Source organism: Podarcis muralis, chromosome 6 (genome assembly GCF_964188315.1).
Source record: "Podarcis muralis chromosome 6, rPodMur119.hap1.1, whole genome shotgun sequence".
NCBI classification, from domain to species: domain Eukaryota; kingdom Metazoa; phylum Chordata; class Lepidosauria; order Squamata; family Lacertidae; genus Podarcis; species Podarcis muralis.
The window spans coordinates 7,262,874-7,285,256 of record NC_135660.1 but is presented as its reverse complement, the minus strand read 5'-3'; the positions used below and the strand labels follow the sequence as shown (position 1 = coordinate 7,285,256).

Below are 22,383 nucleotides of genomic sequence, written 5' to 3'. Positions count from 1 at the left end.
CCATCTCCTCCTCTCCCTCTCCCCACCCTGGGACCATGGAAGCTTTCTTCACAACTCAGTGCATTTCTAGAACAGCCTCTTTCCATCGGGGAGGCAGCGAGTCAAAGCAGGACAAAGAAGCAAAAGCCAGGAGAATAAGCTACTCCATCCCTCTGGGAAGATGCTGCAGAAGGCTGAGAATGAAGCTCAAGACCCAGGCAAGTCATAAGCACAGTCTCAAAAGCAAACACAACACAGACACAAACACAGGAACCCACACCTGTCTCCCCAATCTAAGCCTGTTAATAGATCACCCGTCAGGACTTCCATCGCACAAGCAAGCACCAATAGATGGTATTGACTTGGCTGTGGCTTCCGGCAGTTTCCATGGAATATCCTGAATGTTTGCCCGGGTTCCCCGTTGCGCTTAGAGTGGAAGTAATGTGGCCTAGGCCACGTTTCACATAAAGCCAGCGGAGAGGGAGACTCTTTCCTGCAGCACACCCTCAAAAGACTGTTGCAAGCAAGCAGAGGAAGGATGGAAACGGCGGGGTTAACAGCAGGGAAAGCTTCTCTCCAGCTGCGAGAAATATTCCCAGCAGCGATGTAGCATTTGCCCTTCATGGCTTTCCGACTCTCACTAGACCAGCTGCTCTGTTCCGCCTCAGCTGCTAAACAAGTCCTGGGCAGGCGAGGCCCAAGGCTTGCATTTAGCCAGGATTCGGCCCCAGAATTTGCTTTTTGCTGGTAGACCGTAGCCTTGGAAGACATGATGAGGCAAGAGTAGAGGCAAGCAGAACTCTGAGCATATGTAAAGTGCAACCGCCCTCGCCACTGAATGTGATCATTGCCAGTCTGCACACATCTGGAATCAAGGGTACAGAGGACCCAGGTCCAATTCCTGTCACTGCCAGGTGAGGCTTGGAAAGTCCCCTGCCTGAATCACTGGGAAGCCACTTCTGGTCACTGTAGACAATACTGAGCAAAACAAGCTAATGAAATGGCTCAATATAAAGCAGTTTCCTATATTTCACCTCACCCATGCCCTGCCTGCCCATAGAAAACTAGCAAGTTAAAACTAGCAAGCTCTGGGTTAGCTTTCCCCAAAAATATGCTAGTTTTCTAGGTGCAGGGACCTGCGTTTTGAAGGAACATTCCAACAAAGCCCCTTCCTCTTCTGCAGCTGACGCAGGACAAAACAGCTACATCTTGGTTCTCCTGCTGCGGGCATTGAACACCTCTAAAGGGTTGTAGCACAACCCCCCAGACCTGCTGCACACTTTATTCAGCTTGTGACGAAGTTGACTGTCCTGAATCACAGCCTCTATGGGGGTTTGGTTTGTGATCAACGATAACTCCGGACCGTAGTGTCATTAAATAAGCCAAGTCTTCATCGTGTGCTGGGATGGTAGTAACACTTTCTCAGGGTCCTGACACACATCTCCAAACGTTCTCGAAAGGATCTGACAGAACATGGTTCTGTACTTACAAATGAAGCTCCCTCAGCTTGCTGTCACCTCAGTGGTGCTCTGCTATGGCTGTGAGCCTCCCAGTGCAGAAGGCAGAAAAATGCTTGGGAATGCATGAAATGCTGAGCAGCCACCATCACCTGCCACAAACGTGTCTCTTCTCCCCAACACATCATAATCAGACCCCCTTTTCCCTCCGTCCCTGAACACCTAAGCTGAGGAACCATTCTGTATAACTCCAAAGGGTTATAAACCAACCTTTATGGGTGGAATTAAACACAGAGTCCTTTGTTTGTTTGTTGCATTTATACAGCACTTATTTTCTCCAAGGAACTTATATTGGCATGCATGGTTCTCCCCTTCCTCATTTAATCCCCACAACAACCCTGTGAGGTAGGCTAGGCTGAGAGACTGTGACTGGCCCAAGGTCACCCAGTGAGCCTCACGGCCGAGTGGAAGACAGGCATCAGATTATCTGCAGAGAGATTACCATACTCTAGTAAATTGCATGGACTGCCTACGGGTGGCAAATGACAGCTAGAGAAGCCAGTTTTGTAAATTAACACATGCAAGTTACTAGCCTGTAGGGATTGTTGTTGAAATATATATAAAAAATAAAAATAAATGTCCAGTAGCACCTTAGAGACCAACTAAGTTTGTTCTTGGTATGAGCTTTCGTGTGCATGCACACTTCTTCAGATACCTTGATGGACTTCCATTTCATTTCATGCGGCTCAATGTGGTGCCTACCATGGTTCTAGATTCAGGTAGGTAGCCGTGTTGGTCTGATAAATAAAAAAAACCTGTCCAGTAGCACCTTAGAGACCAAGTAAGTTTGTTCTTGCACACGAAAGCTCATACCAAGAACAAACTTAGTTGGTCTCTAAGGTGCTACTGGACAATTTTTTAATTTTTAAAATATATTTCTACTGTGTCAGACCAACATGGCTACCTACCTGAATCTGGGGGTTGTTGTTGTCTTTTTACCAGCATGTTAAGGGATTAGCTAAAAAATAGAAGCCCTCCACCAAGCAGACTGGAGGAGGGGGAATAAAGTAATTCACTTTCCATGCTGCTGCAAGACGAAAACCAAAATTACTTCATTTGCATGTAACACCAAGCAGCTTAATGGAGGAGGGATGGAGCGGCCCTTGCCCCCGGCGCCAGCCTGCTCACTTGCCTACATAGAATCCCTTGCACTCACCTGCATGAACTTCCTGGTCGCCTATGGTGAGTTGTTAAATAAGCGTCTGAGAAAAGGCCATTGCAAAGCTTTGCAAATGGGCTAAGCAGTGACACATGCAATATCTTCTGAGCCCCCTGCCCTCCGGGAGATATTCCAGTCCCATCCCTGCAACGCAACACCCATCTGCCACCTACTCTCACAGCCTTTTAATTGAGATTCAAATGAAAAATGCTTCAATCAGACTATAAGATGTCCCAAGTCAGGACTGACTCACATGACCTACTTTAACACAGGAGTACAGCAGTGAAGTCGTTGTGTGCTGCCCACAGCTTCCGTTCTGGAGAATATTCCAGCATGTGCTTGCCAAGGCTTCGAAAACTACAGCAGCTGAGTTTTAAGCAAGGCGGTGTCAGGTCATGACTTCCCTGTCACAGAGTTCCCACTACATGCCTCTCACCCACCAAGGGTGCACGAGCTCAAAGACTGAACCAGTATGTGCACACGTGTGTGTGTGTTTGTGTTTGTGTGTGTATGTGTGTGTGTGTGTGTGTGTGTGTCTTTCATGGGCATAACACACCATCATTTACGTGTAATTTCACATATATGTTCATGGGGTCTGAACTGGCAGTGATGGACAAGGAACAAGACCTTGGGGTCATGATGGAGAGCTCAGTGAAGATGTCAACTCGGTGTATTATGACTGTGAAAAGGGCAAATCCCATGCCAGGGATCACCTGAAATAAAGCTGCCAATATCATAATGCCATTATACGAATCTATGGTGCAACCACATTTGGAATACTGTATACAGTTCTGGTCAGCTCCCCTCAAAATGGATATTAAAAAAGGTAAAGGTACCCCTGCCCGTACGGGCCAGTCGTGTCCAACTCTAGGGTTGTGCGCTCATCTCACTCTAGAGGCCGGGAGCCAGCGCTGTTGGCAGACACTTCCGGGTCACGTGGCCAGCGTGACAAGCTGCATCTGGCGAGCCAGCGCAGCACACGGAACGCCGTTTACCTTCCTGCTAGTAAGCGGTCCCTATTTATCTACTTGCACTCGGGGGTGCTTTCGAACTGCTAGGTTGGCAGGCGCTGGGACCGAGCGATGGGAGCGCACCCCGCCGCGGGGATTCGAACCGCCGACCATGCGATCGGCAAGTCCTAAGCGCTGAGGCTTTTACCCACAGCGTCACCCGTGTCCCTCAAAATGGATATTACAGAGTTGGAAAAGGGCAACCAAAAATGCTCACACGGATGGAGCAATTCCCCTACGAGAAAACATTGCAGCGCTTGCGGTAAGAAGCAACACGATAGGAGTTTATAAAGTCATGCATCACACAGCAAAAGTGGGTAAGTTTCTCTCTCTCTCCCTCAGTACTAACTAGAACTTGTGGGCAGGCAATGAAGCTGAATGCTGGAAGATTCAGGACAGATAACATAAAACCTTTCTTCATGCATCGCATCGCGAACTTGCTCCCACAAGAGGCAGTGCTGTCCACCAGCCTTGATGGCTTAAAAAGAGGACTATAAAAATCCACAGAGGAGAGGGCTGCTGATGGCTGCTAGCCATGCTGGCGACCCTCTAGCGACGCTTCCCAATACCACTTTCTGCAAACTACAGGAGGGGAGAGTTGCTCTTGCGCACGGATCCTGCTTGCTGGTTTCCCACTGGCATCTGGTTGGTCACTGCGAGAACAGGATGCTGGACGACATGGCCCATTGGTCTGATCCAGAAGGGCTCTACTTGTATTTTTGGGAACTGTCCTGCCCGTTCCCTAACAACGGGGTCCACATTCATGCCACCCAGCCTCCAAGCTCCCTGTCAGAGACTTCACGGTCCACCTTGGGGAAGATTTCTCCAACCCCTTTTAAACGAGCTTGTTGCAAACCTTCAGCGATGAATTGACAAATCCCCAGAGAGCACATGGGAAAGGAACCAAATTAACGCCAACTGCTCCCAAAGTGGCAGCTGAAGAGTGAGGCTTACATTTCCTCCACTAGCCCAGTCCAAAAGAGAGATAAATCTAGGTCATGAGCGACACTAATGGTGTTGTGCACACAGACTCTTATTCCCCCGCCCTCCTTGCAATGCAGAGCTAATAGAAATACAAGGGGAGCATCATCGTTCTGATGCTCAAGCCTGTGTGGGCGGCCAGGCACCTCACACCTAATTCTGGTGGTGCAGCATCAGCTTGGCAGCTGCAGCAGAGCATCTTTGGAAGAGCTGAAAGACGAGGGAGGCAGCTGGATGACTAACCACAGGACTGCAGACATTTCCAAACAGCTAAAGAGGGACAGGGAGGGAGAGGGGAAGGTGCTTTGCTGATAACCCCAAAAGGGTGCTAAGATTGAGATGGTAAGAGCTGTTCGACTCCCTCAGAAGGCGGTGGGCTCTCCTTCCTTGGAGGGTTATAAGACCAGTTGGATGGCCATCTGCTGGGGATTCGTTAGCTGCGATTCCTGCATTGCAGGGGGCTGGACTAGATGTCCCTTGGGTGGGGGTACGATACGATAATCTTTATTGTCATTGTCCCATGCAGAACAACAAAATTGAAAAAATCTACATCAGACATTCAAAAGCCTGCTATCCCACCCTAAAAACTCTGATACCCCATAATTGAATACAATATACTCACATAAAGACTACCTTAAAAGGTAAAGAGACCCCTGACCATTAGGTCCAGTCGTGTCCGACTCTGGGGTTGCGGCGCTCATCTTGCTATATTGGCCGAGGGAGCCAGCGTACAGCTTCCGGGTCATGTGGCCAGCATGACTAAGCCGCTTCTGGCGAACCAGAGCAGTGCACGGAAATGCTGTTTACCTTCCTGCCGGAGTGGTACCTATTTATCTACTTGCACTTTGACGTGCTTTCGAACTGCTAGGTTGGCAGGAGCAGGGACCGAGCAACGGGAGCTCACCCCGTCGCGGGGATTCGAACTGCCGACCTTCTGATCGGCAAGTCCTAGGCTCTGTGGTTTAACCCAAAGCGCCACCCACGTCACCTGATAGACTGCATTTATATCCCCCCCTTTATGGGAGGAATTAAACCTTGAGCTTCTTTTATTGCCTCTCTATCGCCCCCTCTTTTCTGCAAGGAGCTCGAGGTGGTGCATCTAGTTCTCCCCCTCATTAAATCCCCACAGCAATCCTGAGAGGCAGTGACCAAGGTCACCCAGTGAGCTTCGCGGCTGAGTGCAGGCTTGAACCCTCATCTCCCAGGTCCTAGTCAGATACTAATCACTGTATCACACCTACAATAGGCTGAGAGCAGAGCAACTGGGGCTCAGGGAGCTGTGCATCAATCAGGAGTGGGGAACTCATGGCTGTCCAGATGCCCGACTCCCATTGGCCAGTGGTCAGGGATAAGAGCAGCCTCCAACAACTTATGGTTTTCTCGACAGGGCAAGGTGATCTAAAAGTGGGGGACATTGACATCAGTCCCTTGTCATGGTCCAATCACTCCCTGTTGAGATTTAGGCTGTCAGCACCTTTTCCCCTCTGCAGAGGAAGGGGACTTGGAGACTGATGGATCCAGTGGGATTCCAAATGGCTCTGGGGGATTTTCCAGCTGATATGACTGGCACCCCTGTTGAAGCCCTGGCTGACCTCCGGAACATCCCAATGGCTCGGGCTGTTGACATGATCGCCCCTGAGCACCTCTCCCACTTTGCAGAGCCCGCTTGGCTCCCTGGTATACTCGAGAGCTTAGGGCAAGGAAACAAGACAGCTCAAACGCAAGTGGAGGAAAGAGCCGGATGAATGCAACCGAACATTGCTGGGGGCTCATCACTGAGCCTACCTCATGGCAGTGAAGACAGAAAAGAAGGCCTACTTTGCTGCCTCTGCTGCCTCCTCATTGTGCCGTCCAACAGAGCTTTTCCAGGCAGTGCGAGGCTTTTTACAGTCTGGCTCAAAGGTGGTGACAGAACCGATGGCAGCTCACTGTGACTTATTTGCAAAGCATTTCGAGGGAGCTTGACTCCACTGCTGCAGCAGATGAATCATGAAAGGTGTCCACAACACTGTTTAGTCTTATAAAAAAAGGTAAAGTGCGGGTGGCGCTGTCGTCTAAACCACTGAGCCTCTTGGGCTTGCCGATCAGAAGGTTGGCAGTTCGAATCCCTGTGACAGGGTGAGCTCCCGTTGTTCTGTCCCAACTCCTGCCAACCTAGCAGTTCAAAAGCATACAAGCACAAGTAGATAAATAGGTACCGCTGTAGTGGGAAGGTAAATGGCATTTCCATGTGCTCTGGTTTCCGTCACGGTGTTCCATTGCGCCAGAAGCGGTTTAGTCATGCAGGCAATATGACGTGGAAAGCTGTCTGTGGACAAACACCAGCTCCCTCGGCTTGAAAGCGAGATGAGCACTGCAACCCCATAGTCGCCTTTGACTGGACATAACTGTCAGGGGTCCTTTACCCTTTTGGGGGGGACCTTTTACCTAATCCTGTTAGATGAGTTTCAGCTAGTAAGGCTTGAGGATGTGGACAAGGTGCTTGGATCGGTCAGGGCGACCACTTGCACTCTGGACCCTTGCCTCCTTGGCTGATGAAAACTAACAGGGAGAGGGCAGCTGGCTGGGCCAGGGAGGTGATTAATGCCTCCTTGCAATGGAGGTAGAACCTGCCTGCTTGAAGGAGGCAGTAGTAAAACCACTCCTCAATAAACTCTCCCCAGATTTGGAAAATATAAGTAAAGTTGCCAATCTCCCCTTCTTGGGCAAGACTCTTGAGCAAGTGGTCGCAGACCAGATCCAGGCGCTCTTGGAAGAAACTGATTTTCTAGATCTGTTTTAATTGGGGTTTAGGCCTGGTTTTGGCACAGAAACTGCATTGGTCACCTGGTATGATGACCTCTGCTGAGAGAGGGATAGGGGACATGTGTCCTTGTCTGTTCTTTTCAACCTCTCAGCGGCTTTCGATACCATCAACAGTGGTATAATTCTGGAGAGGCTGTCCGAGTTAAAGCGTGGGTGGCATTGATTTGCGGTGTTTCTGGCCCTGCTTGGATGGACGTTTCTGGAGAGTGATACTTGGGGAGTGCTCTTTAGCCCCACGGAGCCCACAGTGTGGGGTTTCTCAGGGTTCCATTTTATCCCCCATGCAATTCTGTGCAAGCTTACTCTCAAGTAAGACCCAAAGAAGTCAGCAGAACTTGCTTCCACGTAAAAGGAAAAGGGTCAGAATGAATGAGATTTTACAGCAAATTAACTACACATTATATTTTTATCCAAGCAAATGAGAGTTGAGCATAGATACTAATGTCCAAGCAGGCCTACATTAAGTTTCCTGGAACGCCTTCATCTGTTACACAACACTTCTAAACTTCAAAGTGTCTTCACGGTTGTTTTTTTACCCATTTTACAAATTGGGAAGCAAGGCTGAGGGATGGTGACCAGGAGAAGGTCACAAACAATTCATCCTTGGCAGGTCTGGGGTATGAATCCCATTCTCTCAAATCTGAATTGCCTCATACTTATAATAGCTGGTTAAAAACCCAAGAACTAACAAACATTAGGAAGAGGAGGATTTTGGGTTAAAAGCCCCCAACCCCCAATAAATGTCATCAAAACACAAAGTGCCTTTTAATACTTGTAAGACATTTAACTGTATCAAGACATGATTTCAGAATACATTGTCCCAATCTGAGAGATGTACACAGATCACACATACTGGTAGCTTATTTTGCAATTTAAAAGTGCACAACAGTTTGGGTTTTGAGCATCCTGCTTCGAGGGGCACTTTGTGTCATTTATATAACTGTAACATTTACATTATGAAAGAGAGAGAGAGAGAGGGAGATGTGTAGAGATTATTATAAACAGCCCTGGACACCCCTTCAGAGGGAGAGAAGACTCTGATTAAATCACTTTTTTTATTTTAAAAAAATTACCCACACTTTTAATTTGCAGTTAAAGGCAGGTGCCAAATCAATTCATGGTAAAAAGAGAGATGTGGAAAGCAGGCAAGGCATAGCCTCTCTCTCCACCAATTGCATTCACTGGCTTGCAAAAGAGTGCACAGATGCCATTGTGAATATCGCTGCTGCACCGAACTATTTCTGTTAAAGCGAGAGCCTGTGAACTCTGGAAAAGATATCTGCACATTTTGTGGCTGTAGGTAGGTGAAGGGGGGGGGGGAGAGAAAGGGTAGCAGGGAAGGGGGGAGGGAGATGTAGCAGCCCATTAAGTCACATCCACAAATTCCAGGATGCTCAGTCTGGAAACATCAAATGCTGGTTTCTAAGTGAACATCATTGTGCAAAGGAAGAGGAACTGCTGAGATGAAAACTAGGCACCCAGTGCTGTGCCCCCTCCCCCACGAGCACTGGGCTTCCCAATTATTCAAGGGAGAAAAACAGGATTAAAGCAATTTGCTTATGGCAGAAGATGAAACAGAAAGCCTCCATCTCTGCGCACTTCTCTCTCCCCCCCCCCTCGCCCCCAGCTCCTGTGAGATCTGCATCGGCAGGAGAGAGAGAGAGAGAGAGAGAGAGAGAGAGAGAGAGAGAGAAGAGGCAGTACAGTGGTCCCTTCCCTTCTCTTCCTCATGCAAGACGGATGGGGAGCATTAAAATGATTAACAGGTTCCCTGGCAGTTTCATTAACATCCACAAAGAGCAGGCAGCTGGACTTCCTCCAACATTAACCAACGGAGGGGGTGGCAGCAGAGGTAATGAGGCAGGGGCTCTGCCCGGAAGCCACTGAACACAACGCCCTTTAACACAAACACCCTTTGCTCACTGCCGGGCAGCCGTGAAATTCTGCACAGCCCGGCAGGGACCTTTGCAGAGCTGCATCGAGGCTACAGGGGCAGAGGCAAGCTGCCATCTGTCAGGGATCACTCAGGTGCTTCTCGGGGACTCACAGAATTGTAGAGTTGGAAGGAACCATGAGGGTCATCTAGCCCAACCCCCTGCAATGCAGGAATCTTTTGCACAGCGTGGGTCTTGAACCCACAACCCTGAGGTTAAAAGTCTCACGCTCTACTGACTGAGCCTTGTTGGCAGGGCACCTGCCCTGCTTGCCAAATGTTCAATCCCCAATAGCATTTCCAGGTAGGGTTGGAAATGTTCTCTTTTCTGGAAACCTGAAGTACTGTTGCAAAGTGGACGCCAGTTTAATTAAATTAATTACTTCATTGCACGCATACCTTTGTAAGGTAGGTTAGGCTGAGAGGCAGTGAATGGCCTGAGGTCACCCAGTGAGCTTTGTGGCCATGCAGGGATTTGAACTCTGGTCTCCAAGGTTCTAGTCTGGTACTCTAACCACTACTAAACACTGTCCTCTTCCTATGTAAATGACTCAGTGACCCTGGGCAGGGCCTGTTAGTGACCTGCCAAAGGAAGAGCTCCCGGCAAGTTTGGTCCAGAGTTTTCTCTGCAGGGTGAACTGGGCTTTTTCCTTCCGCTGAGTTGGCCTCCCCTCTTCAAACTAGGGGTGGGGTGGGGCTGTTTTATTCTGCCCTGGACCCAGGGTTTGCCTGTTGTGAAACAAAGATCCCAGTGTGTTCCAGGTCCTGATTTTATCCTGCCTGCTGATTTCACTTAACGGTCCGCGTGTTTGCTCTGTGCAAATATAAATAAATATTAAGTTCTGCATCAATTTAACCCTCCAAATTGTGCATTAAGAACAGCCTGTATTTAAAAACCCCATGAAAAACGTATGTACTCTTATTTCGAACAACTTATTATTGAGTTTACTAGTCCTGGGAAGCTTCTATTGTGGAGGAGAGTGACAGCTATCGAGCACAAGAGCTGAACAAAACCTCAGAGGCAGTAAACGTTGAGAGCAGCTTGATGGACCAGGCCAAGGGACGCATCTAGTCCGGCACCCTGTTCTCACAGTGGTCAACCAGATGCAAGCAGGACCTGAGCTCAACAACAACTCTCTCCTCTGGTGGTTTCCAGAAGCACACAGCTTCCAGCCAGAGAGGCAGGGCTGGGCCATTGTGGTTTGTAGCCACCATCCTATCTCACTTGTGTAGGGAGTAACAACTGGGGTGGGGCTGGAAGCATCTGGCCGGCAACTTAAGGAAACAGGATGCTAGACGAGATGGGATCTTGGAGATGGAATAAAGGTCTGCGCTGGGTACGCAGAACCTCTTCGCCCAGAAATGGGAATTGCTAACTCAAGCCACGACACTTCAGCTTCCGAGACAGGAGATGGCAGGTTTTCAAGCACATTTCTGCAGCTGTTAAGAGCTAGAAATGTGTGTGTTTAAACACACACACACACACACACACACACACACACACCTCTCAATTTTACATTACGTGCATTCTCTTGTCTCCTTAAGGGTTGTGGCATACACATTGAACCCTACCTATAATTTACGTCAGCCATCACTTTCTTTACTAGTCCTAACCAGGAAATGCTATTCATATGAATGATGACCTTGCAACAGATCCTCTTTCCCCAGTATGTGTAGCCCACACACTGTGTGCAGCTATTAAAAATGCACTGGCATTAAAAACAGGGCAGTGAGGGTTCTAGTCACCATGATCTTTGTGGGACTAATGGCACATTAGTCTGGTTTCTAAATGCTTAAATGAAGTTTGTTTCTCTACGCATTTCAAATCAACAACAGCTTTTGTTAATATCCAATGGACCTTCACCCCAATTCCATGAGACAGCCATGTTTTGCAAGGCTTTCCAGGACCAGGTGCAAAGGGGTTGGCTCTGCCTTTAACGGCTGTGCAGAAGAGAGGCACAACTTTTCACTCCTGCTAAACAAAGCCACAATTATGCGCGCAATTTCTGCATACAATGGCAACGGAAACAGGAACCCTGCTCCTCCTTTGCTTCTAGTTAAATCTGATGATTCCCCTTTCCCAGGAAGTGACACAGCTTCCACCGTTCGATTTGGCATAAAAGATTATCCAAAGCAAAACAGACAAAGCATGCGGAAGTCCACTCTTATGCTCATAGTTAATCTGCCCAATGAATTCAGATTGCAGAACTGTGGTTCCAAGTTGCAGAATCTGGGATATTTTAGTGGAATGCTGTAGAGCAGTGTTCCCCAACCTTGGGCCTCCAGCTGTTTTTGGACTACAACTCCCATCATCCCTCGCTAGCAAGACCAGTGGTCAAGGATGATGGGAATTGTAGTCCAAAAACAGCTGGAGGCCCAAGGTTGGGGAACACTGCTGTAGAGGACCCTCAAAAGTGTGCAAGAGCCTCAGAAGAGAATTGTCCTGGGCCTTCTGTTCTGCTGCTTGTCACAGATGTGAAGGCAGATGTGAAGGCAGCACTGGCAGTCACTTGCCTTTAAAAAACTAGCTGAGCGGAATAAAGCTACATTTCAGGATGGCAGAGAGGGCGGCCACAGACTCTAGATCTTCCTCTCCATTGAGATGCTTACTGAAGGAGCCCACTCTGTACAGCACCACCCCAGCAGAACCTGGGGATCGCGGGATTTCAAGGCACAGCAGTGAGATTTAAAAACAACCACCAGAGTTTCCAACACCTCGCCCCTTTCCACGGACGGGGTTCGCAGCTCCAAAGTGCAGGCACAAGAGAAGATGCAGAAAGGGGGAGGGAAATGTTCCTTTCTTACAAGAGATTTGGCTGCAGAAAACGTTCCCATCCAGCTCCATGGGGAATTGGCTCCTGTTGCCAACTGCAGCTTTTTTCTTTCTTTCTTTCTTTCTTAATTCAAAAAATGAATACTGTATGCAGGAAATTGCCCAAAATGACTTGGGAGAAAATGTTGACTCTGGCAGTTCAGCAGCAGCAGGCAGATTGGCACGTGGTCACGAGAGCAGTTTTATGTGCCCCCTCTCTCCACCCCCCCCCCATTCCTTGCCAGCCGCTCACAGGTCAATGGCAGAGAGGAAATTCTCACTGTCTGGGTCCTGGAGGTAGCGTAGAGGGGGCAGAGTCCGGGGAGGCAGGTGCAGGCTCTGCCCCAGTGCCAAGTCGGAAGGGGACAGCTCCTCGCCCTTCCGCATGACGTAGATGAAGTAGTGGAATCCGCTCCCATACGTGGCGTGCCGGACGGACCATCCGTAGGCTGGCTGGGCGTAGTGGCGCTTGCGGAAGTGCGGCTGAGCAAAGGTGATGGAGATGAACCGGCCACCAGGGCGTAAGACTCTGCTCACCTGGGAGGAAAAGAGGGACACCATTTCAGAGGACTCATTGCAAGCTGTGTGTGTGTGCTGGTCTATATGACCCCTGGGGGCCCAACTCTATGATTCTGAGATTCTTTGCTGAGGCTGCGATCTCCTTTCCTCCTCTGCCCTTGCCTCACATCACAGAAAAGCACTGTGTCACTTGGCACAGCTATATCCCACTCACCATTCTGTTTTGGCATGCAGCTTGCAAGTTTCTAGACCTCATGACAGAAAGTCTTAAACATGCATAAATCATGGAAGCATCTCCCTTTGGCTTGGACGTCAGTGACCGTGTGTGGCAAGGCCCCTGAATAGCAACACCACCAATCTTCCCCGCTACTCAAATGTGGGGAAACACAGGGAAAGGTCATTGCCTTTGTGATTTCTTATAAATGTGCATCTCTATCTAACAGACTGCTGGGGGGGGGGGGAAGAGGGTGGGCTTGTGCTGATGCAGCAAGGCAGTTATTACTTCTCTTGGTCAGAGAACCCTCCCCATCTGGGCCACTGCTCCTACAAGGACCAGCCTTGGAGAAGAGCCGCCGTTGGCCTACCCAGCTGGCAACGGCCACTTGGGAAAGTCGCTGGGGATTTAACCTGCGGCCTTGTAGATGCAACACAGATGCTCTGCTACTGAGCTCTGGTCCTACTGCACAGGCATTATGTAGTAATAAAGGCAACATAATGTCTTGCCTTTGGGGGGCATTTAAACCAGTGGTGTGGAGCCGAGAACAAGGCACCCTGCTTCCATCCTTGCTCCATGACCATCCACTCTCCTCCTCCTCCTCTTCCTGCTCCCCACCGTCTCCCCAGAACATTCCTGAGCCAAGATTTTAAAGAGACACTGTGTCCAAGGTACGTCTTGTTTGAAGCCGAGTGGACTTGACCCTTTTAATCATCATTTTCTCCTCGTTGGAACTAAGCTCCTGCTAATAGGATGGAAAAGAACATCAATTTTCTTGCTTGGCTTTATCCAAAGTCAAAGGCATTTACGGCCAGCGACGGCGTGATCAGCATGCTAAACTCTGCTGTTGGTGCTCGGCCGCCAGCACTTTGCCTGCCCGGCTGCTTCCTCCCCCCTCCCCCCCTCCCCGCCCTGCACTGTGCTGCGCAGCTCTTGCCGGTGGTGCGCACCCAGCGGAGCCCAGGAAACACCCCCGCCCTCTGCTGCCCGGACCCCCTCCTCCCCATGACAGGTGGGGATTGAATGCCCTTCATCTCTCATGACTCACCAGTTAACCGGAACAGCCTGTAGCAGGAGGCTGCAAGAGTCCTCTTAGAAGGGAGCATAGGGGATTGTAAGAGAGACACACACAGAAAGAGAGAGAGACAGGAGGGTGTTTTTTCTGCAGCTGGGGGGGGGGGGAAAGAGGATTATGGGGAGAAGAAGGAGCTCGCCGTTGCAGAAGGGGGGACAGGCACGCGTCCGAAACCGCTGCAGCACATAAATCCATGTTGGATTTCAAGGGTTGGATTAAGCAAAAAAGGAACTCGGAAGTCCTTGTGTTTTGACGTTTCCCGGTCCCCAAATGGGATATACTTTTGCTCGTGTGGCCAGGAAGAATTGCACTCAAAGCATGCTTTGAGGGTCATCTGTTTCACCATGTGCTGTCCCGTCTTCCAGAGTGCAGTTTATCAGCATTTTATATTTTCTTCATCTGGAAGATTCAAGGGCCATCCCAAAAACATTTCAACATTTCAGTGCATTGTAGTATAGCATCAAAATAATATATTTTTATTTGCAGAATGTGGCTAGATATCTTTTCAAAACAAGGGCAAGAGGATCAAGAGACACTTAGGACAATCCTGGTTGTGTTGTATTTCTTATCAATAAAAGAATTTGGTGAGGCGCAATGAAATTTCTATTCTGAAAGTGTGGCCCAGAGAAAAGAGTGTTTGAGAACCACTGCTTTAAAGCATTGTGAGCAGTATCTGGTAAAATCACAGAAGAGGGTGCTGAGCAGTGTCCCCAATGCTCAAGGGGACGAGGGCTTGAGGTCCTCATCACTCCCCACCCTCCACTCTATGAGAACACCACAAGAAATATACATCCTGCAACCTCAGGAATAAATGTGCAATGCTGCATAATTTATACAGGTTGCAGGATTCAAGTCACCTTGACCGAAGAAGACACCCAGGCATTGCACACAGCTGAATGCCTTCGTGGTCCTCATGGTGAAGAAACTGGCCTCTTGGCGCAGGAGGAGCGTGCGGCAAGTTTTCACAACTGGGAAGAAGTTTGTCAAAAAGCTTTGGAAACTCAGGCTGCCTTGGGCAGTGCTTGAAATGGTCCAACGAAGTCCCTGGGCCGCTTCACTCTCACTTTCTAGCCTGGAGAAGCCTGCTTTGGTTTAATCCTGCGATTTGCTTAATTACTAGGCAGATCTGGGAAAGAGCCAGGCTCTACATTGCTTCTTTATCCGAGAGTCATAGATATAACTGCTGGCCAGGCTGCCTGAGGCCGAAAGGGACTGAAGTGCAAAATAGTTGCAGGGTTTGATGTTGGGGAAGTCCAGGCTAGCCCCCAAAAGCCAAAACGCAGGAGGTCAGCTGAGAATCCTCATGTAAATAACAGAAGGCGAATTATTGTTACACAGTGCGGGGCTTCCTTCAACATGGCATGCCGCCGTGCCTAAATGGTTTGGCACCAGCACACCTCCAGGAGAGGGATGGACAACCTGGGGTCTTCCAGATGTTGCCAGACTCCAGTCCCCCCCCCACTGGGCCTTGCTGGCTAGGGCTGATGGGAATTGGAGTCCAACAACACCTGGAGAAGCTCAGGTCCCCCATCCCTGTCCTTGTCTCAAGATCTTCCTTGGTGGACCTTCTGTGCCCAAGGAGGAGGCAGGTGGTGGTGTCCCAAGGCAGGGCCTTTTCAGTGGCAGCACCTGTGGCAGGAAGGCTCAACTGGCAGCATATACTTAAAGTATGGAACTCGCTCCCACAGGAGCCCGTGATGGCCCCACCCTAGAGGGCTTTAAAGGAGAATTAGACAAATCCAGTCAGATGCAATAATTCTTCTGCGTAACAGGGACCCTGTGAGAACAGGATGCTAGACTAGATGGATGTTATGTTCTTATTTATCTAGACCTGGATTTCAATATTGCAGGTCAAGTCTTCCCTAAAAATATTGCCCTGTGGATTTCCTAGCAGGCCACCTCCAGTTTACACAACCACTGGCTCTCAGAGAAGGGAATTCTAATTCAGAAGAAGAAGAAGAAGAGTTTGGATTTGATATCCCGCCTTTCACTCCCCTTCAGGAGTATCAAAGCGGCTAACATTCTCCTTTCCCTTCCTCCCCCACAACAAACACTCTGTGAGGTGAGTGGGGCTGAGAGACTTCAAAGAAGTGTGACTGGCCCAAGGTCACCCAGCAGCTGCAGGTGGAGGAGCGGAGACGCGAACCCGGTTCCCCAGATTATGAGACTACCGCTCTTAACCACTACACCACACTGGCTCTTCACCTCATTGGTCCCATATAGAAACCTGGGATTAGACTGGAATTAAGGGCTGTGTTCTTCCAGTGTAAACTGGTGTCAAGGGATAGCAAGCAGTGCGGATGAGGTGTGTGTATGGGTGTCTGTGTGTCTATGTGCAGAAGATGCACCCAAGTCCAACTGCATGGAAGGAGGGAGAGGGAAGAGAGATGTTCTGCTCCAGCTCCTGAACCAAGTTTCTTACACAAGTGAGGCACAGAGAGAGGGAGAGGGGAAAAGATTCCAAGCGGGCCCATCATATTCACTGAATGAGATCCAGTAAGCTTTCCCCTTTGCCAGGGCAGCCTGCAGTTATCAGAACAGGAAATGCTGTTGCTTAGAGACAGCTGCATGGACTTTGGCCAGCTGGCAGCTATTGCAGAGTCTCTGGGGGGCTGTTAAACTGAAGAGGGGAGAGAAGCGGGGAAGTATTGTTTCTAGGACTGCAGATCCAGACTTTGGACCCTATTTCTGCAACACTTTGGAGCTGCAACGCATTGGGTGAAGGAGCCAAGATCCATACACCACGAGTCCGTTTAGCTCTGAGGCTGGCTACCTAACCCTTACAAGCAGTGTGCACCACTACTGCTCACGAGGAGCTTTGATGGCACCTGAATCAACAGCGCATTGTTTGCTTGTCCTCTTCAGTTCCTGTTTGCGCCAGCTCAGCCTCTCCTCTATCGAACACACCGGCTTGAGCATGTCCACATCTCACAGGCTTCCAGGAGAGGACATGCAGCCCCCTTCCATTCTGAACAGAGGAGAGGCACAAAGAGCTTTTCTCTGTGAGGGAGTGCAGCACCCCACGGATGGGGTAGCGGATAAGCTAACATGCCCACACCATTTTATGGCCCTGACTCTTTTTTCTGCTCATAAAGACATGGCAGCCATTGTGCCATGCCCCCACGGCAGCCATTTTGTGAGTGGCAGCCAGGGCACTTTCTCAAAATTACAAATATGCCCTACTCACCCCCTTCCCCAAAAGGCTGCTGCCCCCTGCCTTGCCTAGTTCTCAATTCATTTGGTAAACCTATACTTGGAATAAACCAGTTCAGAATGTAGCAGGTGGAAGTTCACAAAAACATTCCCTGAAGACTAGCATGGAAGGGCAAAGTGTGCTGTATCCTGACTTCCTACACATCACATTGGTTTGTTGTGTGGAGGGGAATTCAATCATGTGAACCCCCACCTTCAGCCTGAAATGGTACAGTCCAGGCACAAGTCTGCAACCCCCTTTGTGCACTAGAGTAGAAGATGCTAAACTTTTGGATCGTGCCACTTCATACTGCAGGGGGGCGGGTTACCATTTTGTGTGTGCGCATTTTACTGCTTCTCAACATAAGGCTTCTCACATGCAGCAAGTTGAGATGGTGACACAAAACCCAAGTGTCCAAGACTGCCACTTGGGTAGCGAGCTTTTTCCACCATTCAACACAATAACATGCAGCAGGTAGGAGGCTCTTTGTCACCTGCCAGAAGCCCGGCTGCAGCAGCAGAGGGAACAGGTAGGATACAAGACCACTCCGCTGGCACAGCCAAAAGACTGGCAGCCTTTGGAGCATCCTCTCCTTGAACTTTCCTTTCCATCAGAACAACTAGCAATCAAGACCTTGAACCCGAGCTTGCTTATTTCCTCCTCCCTCCCAGTGCATTTTCCTTTAGTGCCGTGCCCTGTTAAGATTGAAAGCCTGAGGGTAGAGACGTTCTCATTTTTATCGATCTGGAAACTGCTCTGGAAGTTGGCTATAGCGTGGGATTGTGTTGGTTGTTTTTTTTTAAAAGCACCAAACTTTAAATAAATATATGAGGCGATAGAATTCTTGACTAGAACTTTATCACACCTTTGACAGCTCACCTTTGTAAAGACAGCACAGAGAAAACCCTTTTACTCTGATGTGCTAGATTTAACAAAATGAGTCAATCATCCGTCTGCCTCCTCTCTCTCTCTCCCCTCCACCCCCCAACATTTTTCTCTGGAAATGGCTGAAATGAAGCGGAGATTCTGGAGTCACTTTAAACGGCTCTGTCGCTGCAGCCTGGCTTGCTAGCTCCAAGGGAAATGGGAGATCACTCCAAAGCACCCAGCCCCTCGCCAGGAGACCTTGCACAGATGCTCCCTCTCTGCTCGACAGCAAAGGTCATCTGAGGATGCCAGCTAGAGAGTCTCCCGGTTCCTCAGGAGGGCTGGGGAGTTTGTGGGGCAGGAAGCCTCGCCATGGGGAGGGGGGTGCAGGGAGGGGAGGACTGATCCCCTCGCCTGCCTCTGCCAGAGAGACACAAGGGACCTACATGGCAGGATCCCTCAAGGGCAGCAGCAGAGAGGAGAGGGACTGACCCACGGAATCACCCAGCGAAAGCACTCAAGCAGGGGATTGGCCGGGTGGGAAATCAGATGGGGAAAAATGGGAGGCGGAGGCAGAACGGGAGGGAAAACGACTCCAGCTGCTCTAGAGCTACTGTGGGGGTTATCCAACATTAACCCTACTCAGAGTAGGTCCACAGAAATTAATGGCTCAGTGGTAGAGCACTTGCCTTGACACACAGAAGGATACAAAGCCTCCACAGGTATATCTGTGCGTGGCTCCCTGCCTGAATCTCTGGAGAGATGCTGTAAGTCAGTGCCGGCAATACTGAGCTGGTTGGATCAGCAGCCTGGCTCAGCGGACAGCAGCTTCCTGCATTCCTGCCAATTCATTCCAGTGGGTCTACTCGTGAGTGGAGCTAAGCTAGATACCACCCACTAGCCACCCGCGGGCATTCGTCCCAAGCAAGTGAAGACATTTTCCCCCCTCCATCTCCTTTGGTGGAAACTCAGCAAAGATCTTTCGCCACTTTACACCCCCCATGCATGCAAAAAGAGCCCTGAAAATACGAGAAATGCAGGAGGAGAAGACTGTAGGGAAAGACTTGAGATTGGAGGAGAGAGAATAAGTGTAGAAGCATCCTTCTCCTCTCCCTTCCTCTCTCCTTGTTGTGGAGAGCCATGATTTCCAATCCTGTACTCTCCTAAACCCACCCCCCGCAAAAAATAAAAATAAAATAAAACACACACAGCCAAATTCAATATGGTTCCCGCTGCTATGGACACATCAGACCAATTAATAACAGCCTGGAGGCATTGCCTGTCCCTATTGCAATGCCATGGCCTAGTCAATAGGGATGAGTGTTTCCATGGAAACAGGGAGAACCAGCTGACCATTTTTTTGGGGGGGGGGGATTTAAGGAAAAAAGAGAGATCCTTGAAGCTAATGAGAGGGAAAGACAGACAAAATGGGGTGGGGGGCACTGGATATCAACACATTCTGTCCCCCCCCACTTCCTTAGCCCAAGATGCCAGAGGCCTATTGGCAACAACAGTGCATACTCCCCGAGGGGTGAAGATGCTCAGCCTGCTGTGAGCTGTTCCCCCACATCCCCGCGCTGCCGCTACCAAACCCACCCCCCAAATGCAAGTCCCACGGAAATGCTGCAAACAGGACACTTCCCTGGGGCTACCCCTTTAACCAGAAAAACATGAAAAAGAAGTTCTCTCCTCCCGACTCAAACCCTGCCATCTGCAAGCAGCCATTGATGACAGAGCGGCATTGCCATGGCAACCGGGGGGGGGGATTCAAGCTGGGCCTTCTCTCTCTTTTTGTGGCGGAGAAAGAGGGAAGAGATTCTGACAAACTAACAGGGAAGATTCGGTATCAACGAGACCGAAAGTTCATCGAGGACTGGGGAAGATTTACAGATTATCTGAAAGGCATATGTGATGAGCAGATAACGTTTGTTGGTTTTTAAGAGACTCTGTGAAAAACAGAGGAATTTTGTTAAAAAGAAAATAAGAGGAGGGAAGGAGATATCTAAAGGCAATACTAAGTTAAGAAATGCGTTAATAATATTGACGCAAACGAAAGATCGGCAGAGGAGCTGAGGGAAGTCAAAAAAAGAGAGGAATGTGTGATAAAATGTGAATTGATTGTATAAAAAATGGTTTGTTTGTTTTTTTTTCTTATTTTCTTTCTTTCTTTTTTTCTCTTTTGTGGAAAATGAATAAAAATATTACTTTAAAAAAAGAGATTCCCCCCCCCCCCCAAAATACATTAATGTGCAAGATACTGAAAGATTGGGAGTGGGGGGGGGGGCGGAAGAAAAACTGACGGGGGTGGGGAGAAGACACACTCTTCCGGCATCAGAGCCTCAACAAGTGCTGTTTGTTTTTATTTATTAAACTTGTATGCCGCCCTTCATCCGTAATATAAAAATTAAAAAAACCCCCACAAAATACAAGATAAAAGCTAGAATGAAAACAAACTATAATGCCCCCCCTTGGTTGGCAGGGTGCTGTTGACTCTGCTTTCTTATCATCATCCCCAAAATAAGCTTGCTTGGGAAATTGTTCCTCCCCCCCCCCCGCCAATGAATCCTATCCTTCCCCCCCCCCTTCCCACAACCCCTTCACCCCTCCCTCTGGCAGCAAATGCTTTGGGTGCATCTGCACAACTGCCCCCCCCCCCATTGCAGAATGGTATCAAACCCCTAGGCCCTAGGGGCCTAGGGGAACAAGGAAGCTACAGGCTGATTGTCAAACCCCATAATGGGAGGGCGATTTTTTTTGGGGGGGGGGCAGAGGCATGCTGCCCTTTATCTGTCATTTACCACCTTGACTTGGCTGAGGACTGCTGTCAATTTTTTTTAAAAATGTTTTAAATTTTACATATATTTTCCAAAAATCATATAACATATATTCTTATCTTATACAATGTTTTGGACTTCCATCAGCTACTTCTGTAGATTTTTCGCTCTTAATCTTAATCTGCATTTCATTAATTTCACTATTACTTTTAATAACCCTTAACTAGTAATTCTATTCACAAATTTTCCTTGCAATATTTCTCATAGTCCTCCTTACAAAACTTCTTGCAGGAGGACGGCTGTCAATTTTAGGAGGCCATGGAAGGGGCATCGTGGTCAGGATCAGTCCTGAAACACAGGTAGAATGTAGGAGAAGACAAGGTCCTCCACTCCAACAACCCCGTTTAAAAGGACACGGTTTTTGGGTGATTCAATGTGTTTTTTATATATGAGCCCAATCCACACTTTTTCTAGTAGTCAGGGGGGAATATGTTGGAAAATGGAGGGGGAAGACAAGATTTCTAGGGCTGCCTAAGCTGTGTTCGCAACCTACATTTTGCATCTCGCGAACTCAATATCCCACATTCAGATTCATTTGTGAGGATCAGTTTTTATATATATTGCTTGTTTGCTTATTATATTATGCATTTTGTATTTTTATACTGTAAACTGCCCTGTGATCTTTGAATGAAGGGCATTATATAAATTTAATAAATAAAATATTTTGAATGGGATTTGGTAGCTTGCTTCCTTGCTCTGGATCCGATATTTCAGCCTTTGCAGATCTTGGGGTTTGTGGAATGCCCCCCCCCCCCCCGGAAAGGAGCTGTGTGATAGCAGAATGATGGAAGGCCAGATCACAGGACAGAGATAGAGATCAGATACTTTGCAGCCATGAACATGAGGACTGGAAACAAAAGCAAGGATAGATTTCCCCCACCAGAGATGTGTGATTCTGCAGCACTGAACAGCAAGCAAGAAAAAACAACAACCCCAATGTAGTGATGCTTGTCTAATGTCCTTAAAGTTTGGGAACAGGCCAAGATTCAAGAAGTCACACATGGAAATGGTTGAAGATGGTGCCATCCGGCCCAGGTACCAACAGGAATTCTTGCCGCTCACCTCAGTTAACACTTGATCCAGAAGCATCCTAGCCTCGGAGGAGACATTCCATGGGTCTGTTTCTTCCACCATCATGGAATCCAGAGTGCCCTTCTCCAACACCACATCAAAGCTCCCATCCACAAAGGTCAAGGCCCGAGCGTCCATCACTGCCCAGTGCAGGCCTGGGCAATGGGCATAGCGGTCTTGCATGCTTGCAATGCATATGGGTGAGTAGTCAATGCTGGTGATGTCTGTGTAGCCCAGCTGGAAGAGGTTGTAGCTCAGAGCACTGTTCCCGCAGCCTGCAAAAGAGATGGGCTTGGACTAGTTATGTTGAAGAATTTCATGTATCGGCCAATTGTAAACAAAGGATCACCCATGGCGAACCAACTACAGTGGTATCTCGGGTTAAGTACTTAATTCGTTCCGGAGGTCCGTTCT

The 22,383-nt window shown here is 48.9% G+C and overlaps 1 protein-coding gene across 1 annotated transcript in view; it reads right to left on the bottom strand.

The window, feature by feature from the left end:
- Nucleotides 1-7,838: 7,838 nt before the first annotated feature.
- The window catches only part of EEF1AKMT4 (EEF1A lysine methyltransferase 4), a 28,927-nt gene continuing 14,382 nt past the window's right edge, over nucleotides 7,839-22,383 (bottom strand). The window contains exons 2-3 of the mRNA XM_028731717.2: nucleotides 21,961-22,244; nucleotides 7,839-12,733 (exon numbers count right to left, since the gene is read on the bottom strand). Of these exons, the coding sequence (XP_028587550.2) occupies nucleotides 12,446-12,733; nucleotides 21,961-22,244 (572 nt within the window). The 3' untranslated portion in view covers nucleotides 7,839-12,445. The remainder of the gene's footprint in view (nucleotides 12,734-21,960; nucleotides 22,245-22,383) is intronic.